This window comes from Prinia subflava, chromosome Z (assembly GCF_021018805.1).
Source record: "Prinia subflava isolate CZ2003 ecotype Zambia chromosome Z, Cam_Psub_1.2, whole genome shotgun sequence".
Taxonomy (NCBI): Eukaryota; Metazoa; Chordata; class Aves; order Passeriformes; family Cisticolidae; genus Prinia; species Prinia subflava.
This window is the reverse complement of record NC_086283.1, coordinates 97,438,333-97,454,086: the sequence shown is the minus strand read 5'-3', so window position 1 is coordinate 97,454,086 and position 15,754 is coordinate 97,438,333. Positions and strand designations below refer to the sequence as shown.

General features: G+C 39.7%; 2 protein-coding genes across 8 annotated transcripts in view; both read left to right on the top strand.

Annotated features, from left to right (window-relative positions):
• IQGAP2 (IQ motif containing GTPase activating protein 2) overlaps positions 1 to 1,273 on the top strand; it is a 127,229-nt gene extending 125,956 nt beyond the window's left edge. For all 6 annotated transcript variants that reach the window (XM_063423094.1, XM_063423092.1, XM_063423090.1 and 3 more), the window contains one exon: positions 398 to 1,273. In XM_063423094.1, coding sequence (XP_063279164.1) covers positions 398 to 511 — 114 coding nt within the window. In that variant the 3' untranslated portion in view covers positions 512 to 1,273. The remainder of the gene's footprint in view (positions 1 to 397) is intronic.
• Positions 1,274 to 4,383: 3,110 nt separating this feature from the next.
• Positions 4,384 to 13,336, top strand: F2R (coagulation factor II thrombin receptor). 2 transcript variants are annotated; one of them, XM_063423095.1, is made up of 2 exons: positions 4,384 to 5,042; positions 11,851 to 13,336. In XM_063423095.1, exons 1-2 carry the CDS (start codon positions 4,898 to 4,900, stop codon positions 13,050 to 13,052), a joined length of 1,347 nt encoding a protein of 448 aa, XP_063279165.1. In that variant the 5' UTR covers positions 4,384 to 4,897; the 3' UTR covers positions 13,053 to 13,336. The 2 variants fall into 2 exon arrangements, with proteins under 2 accessions (XP_063279165.1, XP_063279167.1); XM_063423097.1 differs by lacking the exon at positions 4,384 to 5,042 and adding an exon at positions 5,074 to 5,534.
• The last annotated feature ends 2,418 nt before the right edge of the window (positions 13,337 to 15,754 follow it).

Sequence of the window (15,754 nt, the reverse complement as noted above, 5' to 3'; positions counted from 1 at the left end):
TTTCTTCACATGTATGCATGAACCAATCAATCAGCACAGAGCAGCAGCTCATGTGGAAAATAACTGTATAACTTCTGCAGGATGCTGGGCATGGGCATTGAATTAATGTTTATTTTGGAGCAACTACATGAAATCAACCACCACAATTAGTTCAGTGGCAAGCAGGAAATACTAAAAGAAAATGGAAATACACAGTAAACCATATTTCATCAGGTTTGCTGTTACTGACCATCTGCACCTTAGCATCCAGAGGACATATAATGTTTTCTACATTTATCCCAATAGTTTCTTGCAACTGTTAAAGTTATAAAGAACCCGGAGTTGGTGATGTTTATCACATCTTGCTACTGTAAGGCACGGATTTAGACAGAAACTAACGATTTTTTTCTTATTTCAGGATTTGCTTCAGATGCAGTATGAAGGTGTGGCTGTAATGAAAATGTTTGATAAAGCTAAAGTGAATGTGAATTTGCTCATATTCTTGTTGAATAAGAAGTTCTATGGAAAATGAGTACTTTCAGATGTCGTGGATTTCATCAATCAGTGGGAAGTCTATTCAGTATTTTTTTTTGCTTATAAATGTTTGAAGTTTGTCATTGGATGCTTATTAACTTTTAAAAACACACCCTAAAACACCAAATGTTCAAAGGAATGTACACAGTGCCTTTTTCAGCATTGATAGCAAAACAGAAAACCAAGAAATCAATTCACTTAAACAGTTCCAGATTTCATTGGTGTTGGTAATTTCAAATCAAAATATTCTTTAGGACACACAGATATTGTGTAGACTTTAAGGTAGACAGAAATTGAATTTAGTTAAATATATAAACCTCTTCCTATTGAAACATTTTTAAATTACCTCAGATATATAATTGATATAGTTGATACTAGACTTTAAGTATTTACCAAAAGAAACCTAATTTGTTTCTAAGGGATAGTTTGAGCAAATATTTAGTTACATACTAGGCCTATTTTGTGGCAGTTGTCAATAACAAAACAAACTTATTGTGCAATTCAAAAAATTTTATAGGTAATTATAAAGCAACAATAACGACTTTCTTCACAAAAATATATTTTGCGATTCATTCCTACTAAATGCACTACTGCCTCGTGCAAAATGTCATTTTTCTACTCTCACAGCCTTTGGAGTGGTATTGGGGAAATCTGAATAGCGAACAGTTGTTCAGTTTGAAGTATTTGAATACCTAAATTGTGCCTGTCTGTCTTTTTTTTTTTTTTTTTTTTTTTTTTTTTTTTTTTTTTTTTTTTTTTTTTTTTTTTTTTTAAATAAATGCAATAATAAATCAGTTTTTAGATTGGGTTTTTAAAAATATTCTTTGGAGATTGTTTTATGTAAAATAAACATTACTTAATTAAAGTAGCTTGGTCCCTAAAATTCATTTTGAGGAATTATTAAAGCTGCAATCTAGATGGTAATTGAAAGAAGTTCTTTCAGTGTGGTTATAAAATTGCATGTAAATAAGCCTGTCCTCAGTACACTTGGGGAAAGCTGCTGGGCAGTGAAGATTTCATGGCCTTTCTGCCACTGAATGTGATGATGATTTTGCTTAGGAAGTATCACACCAACAGAGCAAAGGTTTGTGCCATAGGTAAGTGACCAACAGAAAATACTTTCTTCTCTCATGTCTCTTTCGAAAAGCACTTCAAAAAGTGGACAGTTCCATTCTGGAATTAAGTATAACAGTAAATATTAAATAAGTATCAACTCTGGTAAGGGAGTTAAGTCACTGGCAGATGTATGGATTACAAGCTCAGCTGATATATTAACTGATCTGTGGTGTTACACAAGCTGAAAAAATTATTACATTTGCCAGAGATATTAATTTATGCATGACATTAAGTTTGAACACATGACTACTTTAAAACAGGTAATATCCCTAATTAAAGGATATAAAAAACTACTATATGATTTCATTTTTCTTCTAGCTGGTTATGTATAAACCATTTTAATATGACATAAATGCTGCAGCATTGATGCCCTGGTTCACTCAAAATAGCCGCACAGAAAAGCAAAAACAGCACTTCACTTTTCCTTCCAAAGAAGAGAAGTGGATTTTACTTGAATATGAATTATATTTCCACTCTTTTGTTCCTCTTTTTGTTTGCAACGGAATTGTGTAATGGCTATATTTTTAACAAACTCTAGCTGAGCACTAAATCTGCCACAGGTGTGATGTTGCTCCTAAGAACAGACTCCTGAGATAATGTGTCAAAACCCTGGAGTCATGCTGGTGACACATGCCAGAGCCCCAGAGCCTTCATGGGAGCAACACACTCCTGGATATGCAATTTTGTGTGATACACTTTACACATCTAGTACCTGCCTGGCTCTAATGCAAACAGCACATTCCTCAGTTACTCCCTGGAGCTGGCAAGCTTAGAAAAGCTTCTTTGGTCCCCACATAATGACAAGTATGAATGGTACTGTCTCTGTGCCATCATGCCCCTTTTCCAGCCATTTCCTGGGCTTCCTGTTCTTCCTAGTGCATATCAAAGAGTAATTTCCATTTAATTTCTTTAAGCTCCTTTGTAAGCTTTTTTTTCCTTAATTAGCTAGTTCCATTTAGGGCCTTGTCATGGAACAACAATGCGAACCCTGCTAAACAGGTCTGCCCACAATGTTTTTTACCTACACGTAAGACTGATGGTAGTATAAAGGACCACACAAATGAGCAAAGTGATTCTGTTACCATCCACTGCTGCCCAGTGCTGCTGACAGCTACTAAAAAAGAAAGAACACAAAAAAGAAAGTTTTTAGGGGCTACTGGAAGATGTAATGTGAGGACTTCAATATTAGACAGGACTTGCTGAAAACAGCTTCAATCATGAAACAGTGGTGTGGAAAGATTTGCATTGCTGGTTCAAAATCTGAGAAAAAAAGCCAATACAACTGAATAGGGCCTAGGCATCAGTTGTGACCACAAGGGAAAATGCATCTTTCCTTGGACAACTTGCCTATCTCTCAACTTTGTCCCCCTTAACGTGTGGTAGTGAAATTATAATAGGCAATAGTCTTAGTCTGTTAACCCCGCGGCTTGCATTTTTCTATCACATGTCTTTAGAGTTGACTAAGAGTGCTTGGCAGCTAATTCAGTTTATTTTGGAACTTTTCCATTTTCAAGGGCCTCTGAAGATACAAAACTATCCACAGAACTGCAGAACAACATCCTTCTGCTTAGGCCAGGCAGGCAGGAATACCAACACAAGCACCAGATTCGCTCTATTTCACTGTGCATTGATCTGCAGGCCTCCTTTAATTGTCCTTCTTTTAAAGAACGCAGGAGTAAAACAACAACCTTCACTCCCAGAAAATCCAAATACTGACAGTCACATGATTTCCAAAAAAAGTTTATAACTAGATACACAACCCTATACCTAGATGATTGACTTCCCTGCTTGAGGCATGTTTCTATGCTCCTCTTTCAGCAGTAGCTATCCACCTCTGCCACGCACCATGGTAATCTGTGTATTGGCAGCAAGGAAGATCTCCTTCCACAAACACAATGATGTAGCAGTCTCACTAGATACATGCAGTCTTTTTTGGTAGACTTGGTGTTTAACAGGAATGAAGTTTTGTTCTGTAACATACTTCTACCAAAAACCACAAAATTCTGAAAAAGGTGCAAGAAGCAGAACTAAAACCTAAAGCTTTAGAAGTCATGAACTCCACCTCTGCTACAATATATCTGTTAAAATGTTACAAAGTTGATTCTTAAACTACAGGCTACAAAACTTAAATTTGGTTTTCATGTGCAGACAAAAACTTTAACAAGCATGGTTTTTATTCACTTGCTGTATTTATAACAACTAGGTTACAAAGATGAAAGGGCACAGCCCTATGACTGTTTCTAATGTGTGTGACTAAAATACTTCCTGGAGGTTCAGTCTGAGTTTCTCTTCATATGTTTTACAAACTGTGTAATCTAATTTATTCCTCAAGCGCTGGCCCACTGGTTAAGGCTTCTTGAAAAGAAAATACTGAGTAATGAGAAACTGAAATGAGAAACTGAGTGATTTTTACAATCATTACCTGTTTTAGTTCAGTTCTGTTTTGGGTTTAGAAAGTTGTAACAGCAACCTTTGTGTACGTTTATAGAACTGTGAGACCACAGATATGACCAAGAGCTTCACTTTTTGTTCCTAGATGAAATAATTACCTCTGATTAAGGTATTTTCTAAATAAATGAATAGCTCCATTAAGTATAAGGCATTTTTCTAGGTTCTCTAGAGCATGTGGAATGACAGAGTTGTAGAAAGGCTGGCCAGCTGTAAAACTTGTATTTATTTCTTGCTCTATACAAATGGAGTCAGCTTCAACCATGCTATAACAAGTGGTAACACTGTAAGAGGAACCTCACAGAGACACAGAATTTACTGGGAACCAGTATTTAGGGTTAGTTTAATTTGTTCTCCATGGTTTTTATTCTCCATTAAAAACAAAGCTCTGCGCTTCTGCAGAATAAAGGCACTTCATACATATAAGCAAGTTCAAATCAGCTTTCCCCTCCTTCCCTTTTTTTGTGTGTACTGCTGTAAACAGAAGGATATACAGTTGAGGCATGGATAGCACACCCTAGCAAGCCAAAGTGCCCACTTCAGAGCTTCAAACTGTCTTACAGGCTTAATAAATACAAAGCACTGAAACATCAGTGGGATGGTTTTAAAGTAAAGCATCTTAATAATAGATGCAAAATTACCAAAATATTTTCCTGTACAGCCTTCACGTAGGTTTTGCTTCAACCACCTCTTGATTCATGAGCATCTCTGAAGGGCTGCAGGTTTCAGAAGCTTGTCCACGGCACACGCCACTGGACTGGGGAGTGGCACCACTTTCTCGGGGATTTTGGAACAGCAGACAGGGCTGCAAAGCTCGGCAATGAATCACTTTTGGGTTGCCCTGTGTTTGTGGAGCAGTCAGTTTAGGGAACACAAGCGATATAAAAAAAGCTTGGACGTCATCTCCTTTATACGAAGTACATCAACTGTAAGGGGCTTTTCTGAACCAGCGCGATCTTTCAGCTGTGAGTAATGTCGGCATTTCATCTGGCCTTGGAACTGCTCCCGTGAGGCATTCGGACGGCAAATTTGGCAAACTCAGCTTAGCATAATTCCTTGAGCGTAACCTTTTGTTCCGGGGCTCCGGAGCTCCGCTGCTCTCACCCCGCCCGGGCCCGCCACCGCTTCCCGTGTCCCAGCTGGGCGCAGGGGCTGCGGGCCGGGCTGCGCTTCCCATGGGGGCGGCGGGCGCTGCCCCGGAGCCTTCTCCTCCCCTTCCTCTCCCTTCCTTCCCCTCCCCTCCCCTCGCTGTGCCGCCGAGCCCCGCCGCGCACCCCCTTCCCCGCGGCAGGAGGAAGTCGCGGTGCGGCTCTCGGCCGGCCCCAGCCTTTTGCTGCCCGCACGGACGGACGGACGGACAGACGGACGGGCGGGCTGCGGGAAGGAAGGCGCGGCCATGCGGCCCCGGGCGCTGCTGTGCGCCCTGGCACTGCTCTGCTGCCCGCCGCCCCGGCCAGGTGGGTGCGCGGGGCCGGGAGGGGCCGGCCGTGGACCGGGGTGCGCCCGGAGCGGGGGGATAAATCAATAAAGAGCACACATCCGTGCCCGCACGGAGCCGCCCACACGGGAGCTCCAGTGCGAGCTCGGGCCGAGTTCTCTTCGGCTCTTTGTGCTCAGGGCAGCGGCAGCAGAGGCTGTTCTTTGGTGAAGGATGGCGTGGGGTGACGCCGTAGCCAAGGAGGCGGGCAGGCGGAGCAGGTGGTGGTGGAACGGACCACACTGGCGAGACTTGCCGCTGGATTCTCTTAACCTGTTATTGACAGCGTAAGAGGGAGTGCCAGCTGGGTTTCTAGGCGGTGCAAACTTCGGGAGATCTGCCAGCACAAGAACGGTTCAGAATATCCACCCCAAGGAGATTGCTTTCACAGTTATCTCATGGTTATTCACGAATAACATTCACGAACAGTACCCTAACTGGTGAGCCCATGGATCCATCCAGCTCAGAGCTTGTTGAGGGATGGAGCTGCTGAGCTAGGGAAGGTGAGAGAAGAATGCATGCATGTAACCTCACAGTTTGTGGTAGAGATACAGCAGTACAAAGAATTGTGCATTTAGCACAAGGTTTTTTGCTATTACTATTTTGCTTGATTCAGTTTAAGATTGTTTTCAATCAGCTAGTGGTGATAGTGCTGCTGTCAGGAGACTAAGAAATAAGTTAGTCCCATGAGATGGCCTGCAGTAAAGCCTCAGGTCCTATACACATAAAACAGCTCATTAGATGAGCAGCTAAGAGGAAATTTCAGAGCACAGCATACCTTGAGTACTGAACTAAACTGGAAGGGGATAGACCTAGTGTTTATGACTATGCTGGGAGGGAAGCATCAGAGAGGGCCAGTAATTTTTGGTAGACAACGTTTTGGCACAACAGCAAGTGGGAATGAAGCCTGTTCATATGGGAAGTCAAAGGAAAATATCTTCTTAGGAAAAGGGGTTGCTGGTGTAAAATACAAACTATATATGTTAATGCTAGGAAAAAGATTTCACTGTTGGGTTCTATTCTTCCAGTTACTTCAGGCATAACAGAACTAACAAAACCCAATAATCTGAACATGTCTTCTGCTCTTCTTGTGCTCACTCCCATCATAATAATATAATTTCCCCCACTGTCCTAGATAACCTTCGTTTTTACCACAGTGTACTTGGTTCCTGTTGCCCATGTACCGTTGTATTCTGAGGTCTGCTCTGGCCTTGACCTGCAGCTTCTCTGCTGCTTTTCCCCATCCTTCACCATGCACAGTTACCACATTACTGACCTGTGCTGTTCCTTTGGGCAGGTAAAAAAGCACTCGTTTGGCAGGAGGATGGTGTTAAGTGCCTACAGATTATCTGACCAGGTGTTTTTGAGGTGCCTAAGGTCTGAACTTGCCTGGAGTTCCCTGCCTTGGGACAATGCTGGCAAGAGAGATGCTATTGTTTGAAGCCAGCATATGTAGTTAAAGAGATGAGAAAGGAGAGCAAAAAGGAGCAGACACCCAGTGGCAAGAAAACAATAGTTCAAGACAATGTGTTCAGATTGCTGCTACATCAGTTGTGTAATCCAATAATAAATTCTGTATAAATGGAGATGTGAACTCATAAACAATTCAGTTTTACTTTTATAAAAGGAAATAACTGTCATCACTCCTACAAGACTGTGTCTTTTTTTGTTCATTAATGTATCTGGCATGCACTTCACAGTCTGCCTTCACATGCCTAATTTATGGGCCACTGAGTAATTTAGATTCTAGATGCTTATCACTTCATGTTACACAAAGGGGAGATAAAAGAAACCTATTTGTTTTAAGCTATTCATCTGTCACCAGTGATGCCCAGAAATCAGTATTAATTGTTGTCCAGCAGCACATAGGGAAATATTTAATTGGCTTGTGTAGGAGCCTAGTCTCTAGTCTCTCACATCACAAAGATAACCCTTGGGATATGAAGTCTGCTGGTTTGTAACATCCTGTCCATACTTACGGGCCTACGGAAATATTTCTCAAGTTTTTTTTGGAGGTCAAGAGTGCTTTTTAAGATTGTTCAAAGCTGTTGTATTTTTTGGTCTCTAATTCTTTCACAGAGTGGTATGCAAAGCAGTCGCTTGCATATGAAAGTAGACATGAAGAGAAATTACAGCATATCTCTATTTTTTAAAAAAATGTCAGGGTAAGCAGCATATGTGTATATTGATTGTGGGATGAGCAATATGTAATACTTAATAGAAAATAGCACATTGTGGATTGTCAAAATTAAACAATCACAAACTTGCTGAGCTTTCTACATAATTCCTCTATGTCCTTGCTGGAGAACTGATGAAGAAACCACAGTGACTAAAAAAAAAGACTTACATAATTTTTGCCTTTTGAAGTACTTGTTGGAGGCAAAGAAAAGACTCCGCTTATCATTCAGTGACCTGACTACACACACCACAAGGACAAAACCTCAATGCTTTATCCTGCTGTTTCTGTGTTCATAGTTTACTAATTGTTCTTTCAAATTGTGTAGGTATTTTGATAGAGCTGTTATTCTCATTGCTAATACGACGGAGTTACTACTTGTTATAAAAATAGAAATCAATCAAGCTTGTCTACATCCAAAAAGACTGGATGACAGCCTAGAAAAATAAGATGACCTTTTGAATACTTGTGATCATTATACAAGATTTACTTCTGTTTTCCTAACATTATTTGAATTATTAAAAGGATAATTAAGCTGTAGTTAGAAAGAACTACGTTAGAAGAAACATAGAAATATATTTTAGGTAAATGATACCTATACTTTGAAAACAGCTAGAAAGAATCATTTCACAGATTCTGGTGTAGTTGTAGCTATCAGGAGTTTCAAAACCTTTTCTGTACAGCTACTGTATATTGGCAGTCTTGTACTAATCCAGTTTAAATGTAATGCCTCTTTCCTGTCCTGACCTTTTTGTTTGCTATGATGGTTCATGACCATTTTTTGAAATAATATGACATGATTTCATCCTATACCCTTCTGTGAATAAATCTCTATATTCAGCTTTTTCATATAAACACCGACACAAAAGGAATACAAAAGCTCAGGACAGTATCTGTCTTCCTTCCTGTTTCAGAAAGTATGGAGTGCATACTGTTTTTTCTAGAATTATTTTTCTAGAATTCTAATTAATTAGAATTAATCCTAGAATTAGAATTTTTCTAGGAACTATGTCATACAAGCAGCTTGCTAAAGGATAAGAACTGATACATGGCTGTCAAGCTTTCAAATTAAATTCAGTTTCATCAAGAAAGTTTAAGTCATCATTCTTTATATTATCAAGTGGCACAGAAATGGCAAGTGTGACACTTCATTACATTTTTCCACAAACCTGGCTTGCAAGTAGTACCTCATGTCATCTAAGTTCAAGATGGGGACATGGCTTGAGAACAGGAGTCAGCATGGAGGTGATGTTGACAGAATGGAGGTTGAGCTCAACTCTGAACTTAGAAATCCTCTGCTTATACAAAGAACACCCAGTTTCCCCCAATTTAGAATGTTATTCCAGAGAATTGTAACTAAACTTACATTACTTACGAATTTTTTGTTCTGATTTATTGTAATAGGATTCTATTTTTAGAAAATTTCTGCAATGGAGTAAAAGGGATTCTAAATACTTTCATCTAATAAACTTGTAAACAAGACGTCTCCAAGAATTCACAATGTAATTAAAATTATTAGCAATGTTCAATTAACTATAAGCAATAGCTAAGACAAGGGCTGGTAGTCAGTAAAAGGTACCAGTCCAATCATAGCATTTTTTTCTTGTAACATCTTTTTATACTGTTCTCAGTTAGGAGTTAGTAATGAGAAGTGGGTCAGGTTAGCACCCAGGGCATTCACACTAAGAGATTTAACCTCAGTCATTAATGGTCAGTGACTCTGATTGGGTTGGCTTGCTAGTTCTCAAAAGTGTGAAACTGCAGCAAAGCTGAGCTCCTTCAGGCTTCAGGGGTACTGGGATGAGAGAGGTGCTGGTGCCTCAGTTACCATGTCTTGCAGTAGTAATCTTGGTAACACAGTTCCTAACTCCAGGCTTTACCCTCTCTTTTCAAGTCTGTTTATATCTTGTGTTCCCAAAACCATGCATTCCTCACATGGAACCATGTCACCTCTTTGTTTGGTTCTCCACACTGTTCTACAGTGGTTGAGAAAGCAAGGGACATGTCGACCTTTGAGGGACTAAAGTTATCATTGCCTTCTCTTTCAGTAATCTGGTTTGGAAATAAATACTCATAGAATTCAAAGTCTTAAATTCATAAAACTTGTGTGTACTGGAGATACAATAGGTACAGTTGACAGATTTTTCCTCATTTTTACTGATGTCTTTACCATGGAGACAAGCTTCTGGATGTAAGAAATGTGTGGGGGCTGTGTTCATTCAAATATAGTTCATTCATTTTCATTACAATCCTCCCAAAAGCGATGAAGACCAGTGGTGTCATTTGTGACATTCCTATTGCAGTGATCACTAAATACAGAAAATCTCCTAACTCTTTGATGTCAGCCACTGGCTGAAGTTAGAAGGTCATACAAAGGACTGTGCTTCAACTTTACTGCCAAGCTAGGAGCTGACTCTGAGCCATCCAACTGCTTGGACTAAACTTACAAAGAAGTCTTATAGATTAAGACTTTATATTTCTGCCTGTTGCTCATGTTCTCTTTAAAAAGACAGAATAGACCCTTGTATAAATGTGTTTAGTGCCCTTCTGTGCAATCCTCAAATCTCATGTACTTCTGTCATTTCTGCTTCAAACTACATCATTCCTAATGCAGTCTCTGTAACAAGCTCTTTTTTTTCTGACCGGCAGAGGTTGCAATCTAGTCACTTTGCATATGAAAACTACTCTCTCAAATACTTCCCTTTTGTCTCTCTGCCCCTAGAATGCTTCTGTGACACAGCACGGTACATAAAGCACAGCTGCTCTAAATAAAATCACTAAATTGCCTTACAGTCCTCTGATCTCCCTCCACATTCAAGTCTGAATTTCACAAAAATCCATGCTGGGTAAGGTCCTTCTCTCACTGCCTGTGCACAAAGGGAGGTAACTGGCTGCTTAAAGCTGCAGCCACTCTTCTCTTTGCCATCTGGCTCCTTCAGATGCTTTGGTTAAAAAAAAAATTGTTTCAATTACTATAGAATAATATAGAATAATTACTTCTAACAAGCAGCATCTTACACAGTTGAATCATTACCATGTACTTTCAGCTCACAGATTTGAGCTAAGACACTGTCATTTTTATCTCAATTGTCTAGGATCTAACAAAGCCAGCCAAACAGGTGATAGTTGTAACTTTCTCACCTCTGTCTACCCTCAATACATTTGAATTATTCTATGCCAAAGCAGATCAAGCCAAAACTGAAAATGACAGTTTTACAAATATTTCTCCATACAAACCACTTTACTGAAATAATGCCTAAATAGCTCTTTTGATTGGTTGGTTCTTCCTTTTCTACATAAAAACTCCCCTGCCACTCATGCAATGCTGTATCATGCTGGTTTTCTGGCTCATTACATTCAAAAAGCAGAGACACCCTGTCCTGACTTAGCTACCAAACCATGCTGCAGAAGACCCTGCTGTAGAGGGAACAGAAGGTTTCAGAAGTGCCCCAGGGGCATACCAGACACATGCTGTCCTGCTCAGAGTGGGTTAGGGTCAGCAGAACTCAGGGAGTGTTTCAGCACAATCTGTGGCTACCTGTCTGTTACAAGCAAAAGGTCAATACGCGTGTAACTCTAAAACTCCTCTGCCATCTCTTTGTGATGGGAGCCTTTGGGTTGAGTAAGATGTCTCCAGAGCACACAGGAATATTTCAGATCCATGATGCTTTAATAGCACTTTACTTTTTGTGATTTTGGTGATAAGTACATCTAGTGGGAATTTTGTGTATTTTGACTACTACTATCTCATTTCTTAAAAAATGCATTAAGGGTCTTGGCAAGACAGTTCAAGGCTGGCAAATTCCCTATTGTCTTTGTGTTAAAGTTGCCCAAAGAGAGCATAGATTAGACTGGATCCTTAGGCATAGCTAGAATCACTACTAATAAAAGCTTTCAAGCTAAGATAAAGGAGGAAAGGGATGACATATTACCCACATTTGTAGCTAGAGGAGCTAAAATAAAATGGATGACCTGTGGGCAACCTGTGTTTTGAATCAGAAATTAACCTATTATTTTGTTTACCTAATGTAATCTGAACTTTCCTTCTTGAAAGATGTTTTCACTTCCCCATACCATCTAAATATTGGCTTGTTAATCTTGATACTTTCTTACTTTTCAGGCTTTCCTAATAACAGCAGCAAACCAGGCCTCAGAAGCTTTTCCGTGCGTTTTTCTTCCAGTCCGGATGTTGATCTTATACCTATTGATGGTGACACTGAAGATGACCTGGAAGTTGGATCAGGAGCCACCAATCAGACTGGATCATTCCTTCATGAACAACGAATGATGTCAGTTCAAACAGCAAGATACCTCACCAGCCCATGGCTGACCCGTTTTGTTCCTTCAGTTTACACCCTAGTGCTCGTGCTGAGTCTCCCTCTGAACATCACAGCGATACTCGTGTTTCTGAAAAAGATGAAAATTGAGAAGCCAGCTGTAGTATACATGCTGAACTTGGCCCTTGCAGACGTTCTCTTTGTAAGCGTGCTTCCATTTAAGATCGTTTATCACTTTTCTGGAAACGACTGGGTTTTTGGGCCTCAGATGTGCCGTTTCATCACTGCTGCCTTCTTCTGCAACATGTACTGCTCAATAATGCTCATGACGAGCATCAGCTTCGACCGGTTCTTGGCAGTGGTGTACCCCATTAAGTCCCTGGGGTGGCGTACACTGCCTCGTGCCTCACTGGTTTGTTTCATCATATGGCTTGTAGCCATAACCGGGGTTGTGCCTTTCCTCCTACGAGAGCAAACCATGGAAATACCCAGGTTAAATATAACTACTTGCCACGACGTGCTGAGGGAATCCGAGCTTCACGGCTATTACGTCCACTTCTTCTCTGTCTTCTCTTCTGTGTTTTTCATAGTGCCATTTATAATTTCTACTGTCTGTTATGTGTGCATCATTCGCTGTCTTAGTTCTTCCACCATTGTTGCAAAGCAAAACAAGAAGACACGTGCCTTGCTCTTGTGTGTGGCTGTTTTTTCTGTTTTCGTTATTTGCTTTGGACCAACAAATGTTCTCCTCTTAATTCATTATATCCATTTTTCATATGACAACAGCTTGGAGTATCTCTACTTTGCCTATCTACTCTGTGTTTCTATCAGCAGCGTTAGCTGCTGCATTGACCCCTTTATTTACTACTATGCTTCTTCTCAGTATCAGAGACAATTTTTCAGCCTCTTCAATTGTAAAAAGACTTTTGATCCTAACAGTAGTAACAGCAGTGGCCAGTTGATGTCTACCACTAGCAGCAGAAGGGCTACATTGACTACTAATGTGAATAACAGTGTCTACAGGAAATTACTAGCAATGCATTAACGTGTCTTTTAATTGTTTAATTTTTACACATTTGCAGACAGAAAGAAGACTGTTATATCCAAGAAATGCAAAACCTTAAACCAAGTTGTTGTATGACACATAGCTTTATGGATCCACTATAGTAATACATAACTCAAAATTCTGTATGTGTGTGTGCATAGAGAGATATATATAAATATAAATATATGTATAGTATATGTAAACAGGTTAATGTAGAGGGGATAAATAATTTCTTAATAATAGTTGTTGAGTGTTTTTCAAATAAACTTTTTTCATACAAATCATTTGCGTTGTCCAGTTCATAGTAGAAATCCCATTTTAGTACTTTGAACTGTATCTATCAGGTTGAATAAATTCTTACATATGGAATCACTCCATTCATCCAGCTATTCCTGAAAAAACAGTGAAAGTATCTTTACAGATTTGGTTTTTTTTCTCCTCTATGTCATTATTTCTCAAATTATCTGTTAACTTATTTTCTTACCATTATTTTGAATCTTGGGAAACTGAAATGGTTAGTTTTATGTTTGCACATATTCCACTTCAAAATAATCTGTACGGTTTTCGGATTGTGAGGAACCAAAACCCAGCTATTGCTTGGTGCAATATGTGACATGGGAGATAATTTCCATGGAAAGCAGCTGGAGCTAGCTTGTTTTTGGTGTTCCTACCATTAGCATATGACAGGCATTTTGGTTAGGAATGTGGTATTTTTGACAACTAGTTTCACAAAAATTTGTGACATTGTGTTTCACAATAAATCAATGGCTCTCCAAAAAATACATTGGAAAACTTCCATTCATCATCTTGTTATGCAGTTTCCCAATGTGCTTTCTTGCACATGGTTAATCATCATGCTTATATTTAGGACTTGAAAATATCCTTTATTCTTGCTAGCATGGACATTTTCCACATTTTCCACCATGTGCATGTCTACTCAAATGGCTCTCTGTATTTAGCTAACCAATAGCTAACTTCATTCTGTGGAACAGTCTTTTGCTACAAAGAACAGCAAAGGAAAAATAACAGAAATTCTGGTTTAGAAACAAGCATGTGGGTAATAGGACTGTACATGAAATCAAATTAAATAGGAATTTGTTTTTAAGTTTTGCCACAGAAATCTGCCCAGTGTACAGCAGTGGGGAAAAGCGGTCTTCAGCACAAGAGATACGAGACCTTTTTTTTCTGCATACAGTGTGACAGTGAGACACTTTCTAACCATGATCTCTGGTTTGTGTCTGTTCCATAAAGGATTTAAGCATGATTAAGCATTGCATTACCAGATTTTTGTTCTCAAGATTTTGCCATTTTTAAGTACACGAGTGATAAAAATGTATGCATATGTAGTTTGCAAGCCTAAGGCCCCACAAATGGACACACTCAAGTTACATTCTCATTTTGTTTAGTATCACATTAGGGGTGGTCTTGTTTTTCAGCAAAATCCAAATCCATCTAGAAATTATGGATATCTGCTCTTTGCTGGCTGAAAAGAATTACCTTTCTGTTTCCTGGGGTTACAGACTGGGCTTTTTAGACCAGGTTCAGAGAAAGGATATGAAGATGATCAGAGGAATGGAGCACCTCTCCTGTGAGGACAGGCTAAGAGAACTGGGGTTGTTCAGCCTGGAGAGGGCTCTGGGGTGACACTACTGCAGCCTTTCAGTAACTGAAGGAAGTTGATAAGAAAGACAGGGAGACTTTTATCAGGACCTTCAGGGATAGGATATCAGGTAAGGACTTTAAACTGAAGAAGAGTAGATTCAAAAATTAAATTAGATTTAGAAAGAAATTTACTGAGAGGTTGGTGAGTAACAGAAACGAGTTGCCCAGAGAAGTTCTGGATGCTCCGTCTTTGGAAATGTTCAAGCCAAGGTTGAATGGGGCTCTGAGCAGCCTGGTCTAGAGTAAGGAATATCTGCCCATAGCAGGGGGTTGGAACTGGATGATCTGTAAGGTCCTTTCCAATCCAAGCCATTCTATGAATTGGTGATTCTATTAACTGCTGAGCATGGCCACGCAGCAAAGCAGAATGTGGAAACTTTTTGAAGGAACTGAACTAGGAAAGTACTGCAATTTAGACTGACATGCTTAAATTAACAGGAAAACCTAACCATACCTTCATGCTTACTGCATCTTGCACTGCTAGCTGGGAAAGGAAACTAGTTTATTTCAGGGGAAGAGGAAGGAGTAAACATCTGACCAAGAGAAGTGAAACCATTGATGTATATGATGTTTTACCCATACCTTCTGCTCTTCAGTCTTTCCTTCATTTTTTTTTTCTTCCATAATACTGGAGAGATAAGATGCATAATTTTCTATATAACAAGCTTGTGCTATATAACATTTGGGATGTGTCAGGCGCTGTACATGCATAAGGAACCTTGCTAATCTTCCAGTTATGCCAGCTGTATGTGGCAGCAATATTGGTGGAGGCAAGATAAGTAATCAGCATGATTTCTGTTGGTAGAATACCACATACACCAGCTGTCACTGGTATAACTGATTTCACATGTGAGGATTTGCTTAATTTAGCATGGCAAGGATTTTGCAGGAATTGGTATGTTCCCACTGGAAATGTTGCAACAGGTAATGCTGAGCATGCACTTGCCTTACAGCCCTGCAGCCTGACTGCAGACAAAATACGGTCTGCTGGCTGTAAGCTCTACTTCCCTATTTAGGTGAATCCTAGACAGAAATGTGAG

What these genes read in the sequence shown, in the direction of transcription:
- F2R (XM_063423095.1), top strand. Translation starts at nt 4,898, where the DNA reads ATGAATCACTTTTGGGTTGCCCTGTGTTTGTGGAGCAGTCAGTTTAGG. An exon ending in ACCAGCGCGATCTTTCAGCT is followed by an intron (nt 5,043 to 11,850) that starts GTGAGTAATGTC and finishes CTTACTTTTCAG; the next exon opens with GCTTTCCTAATAACAGCAGC.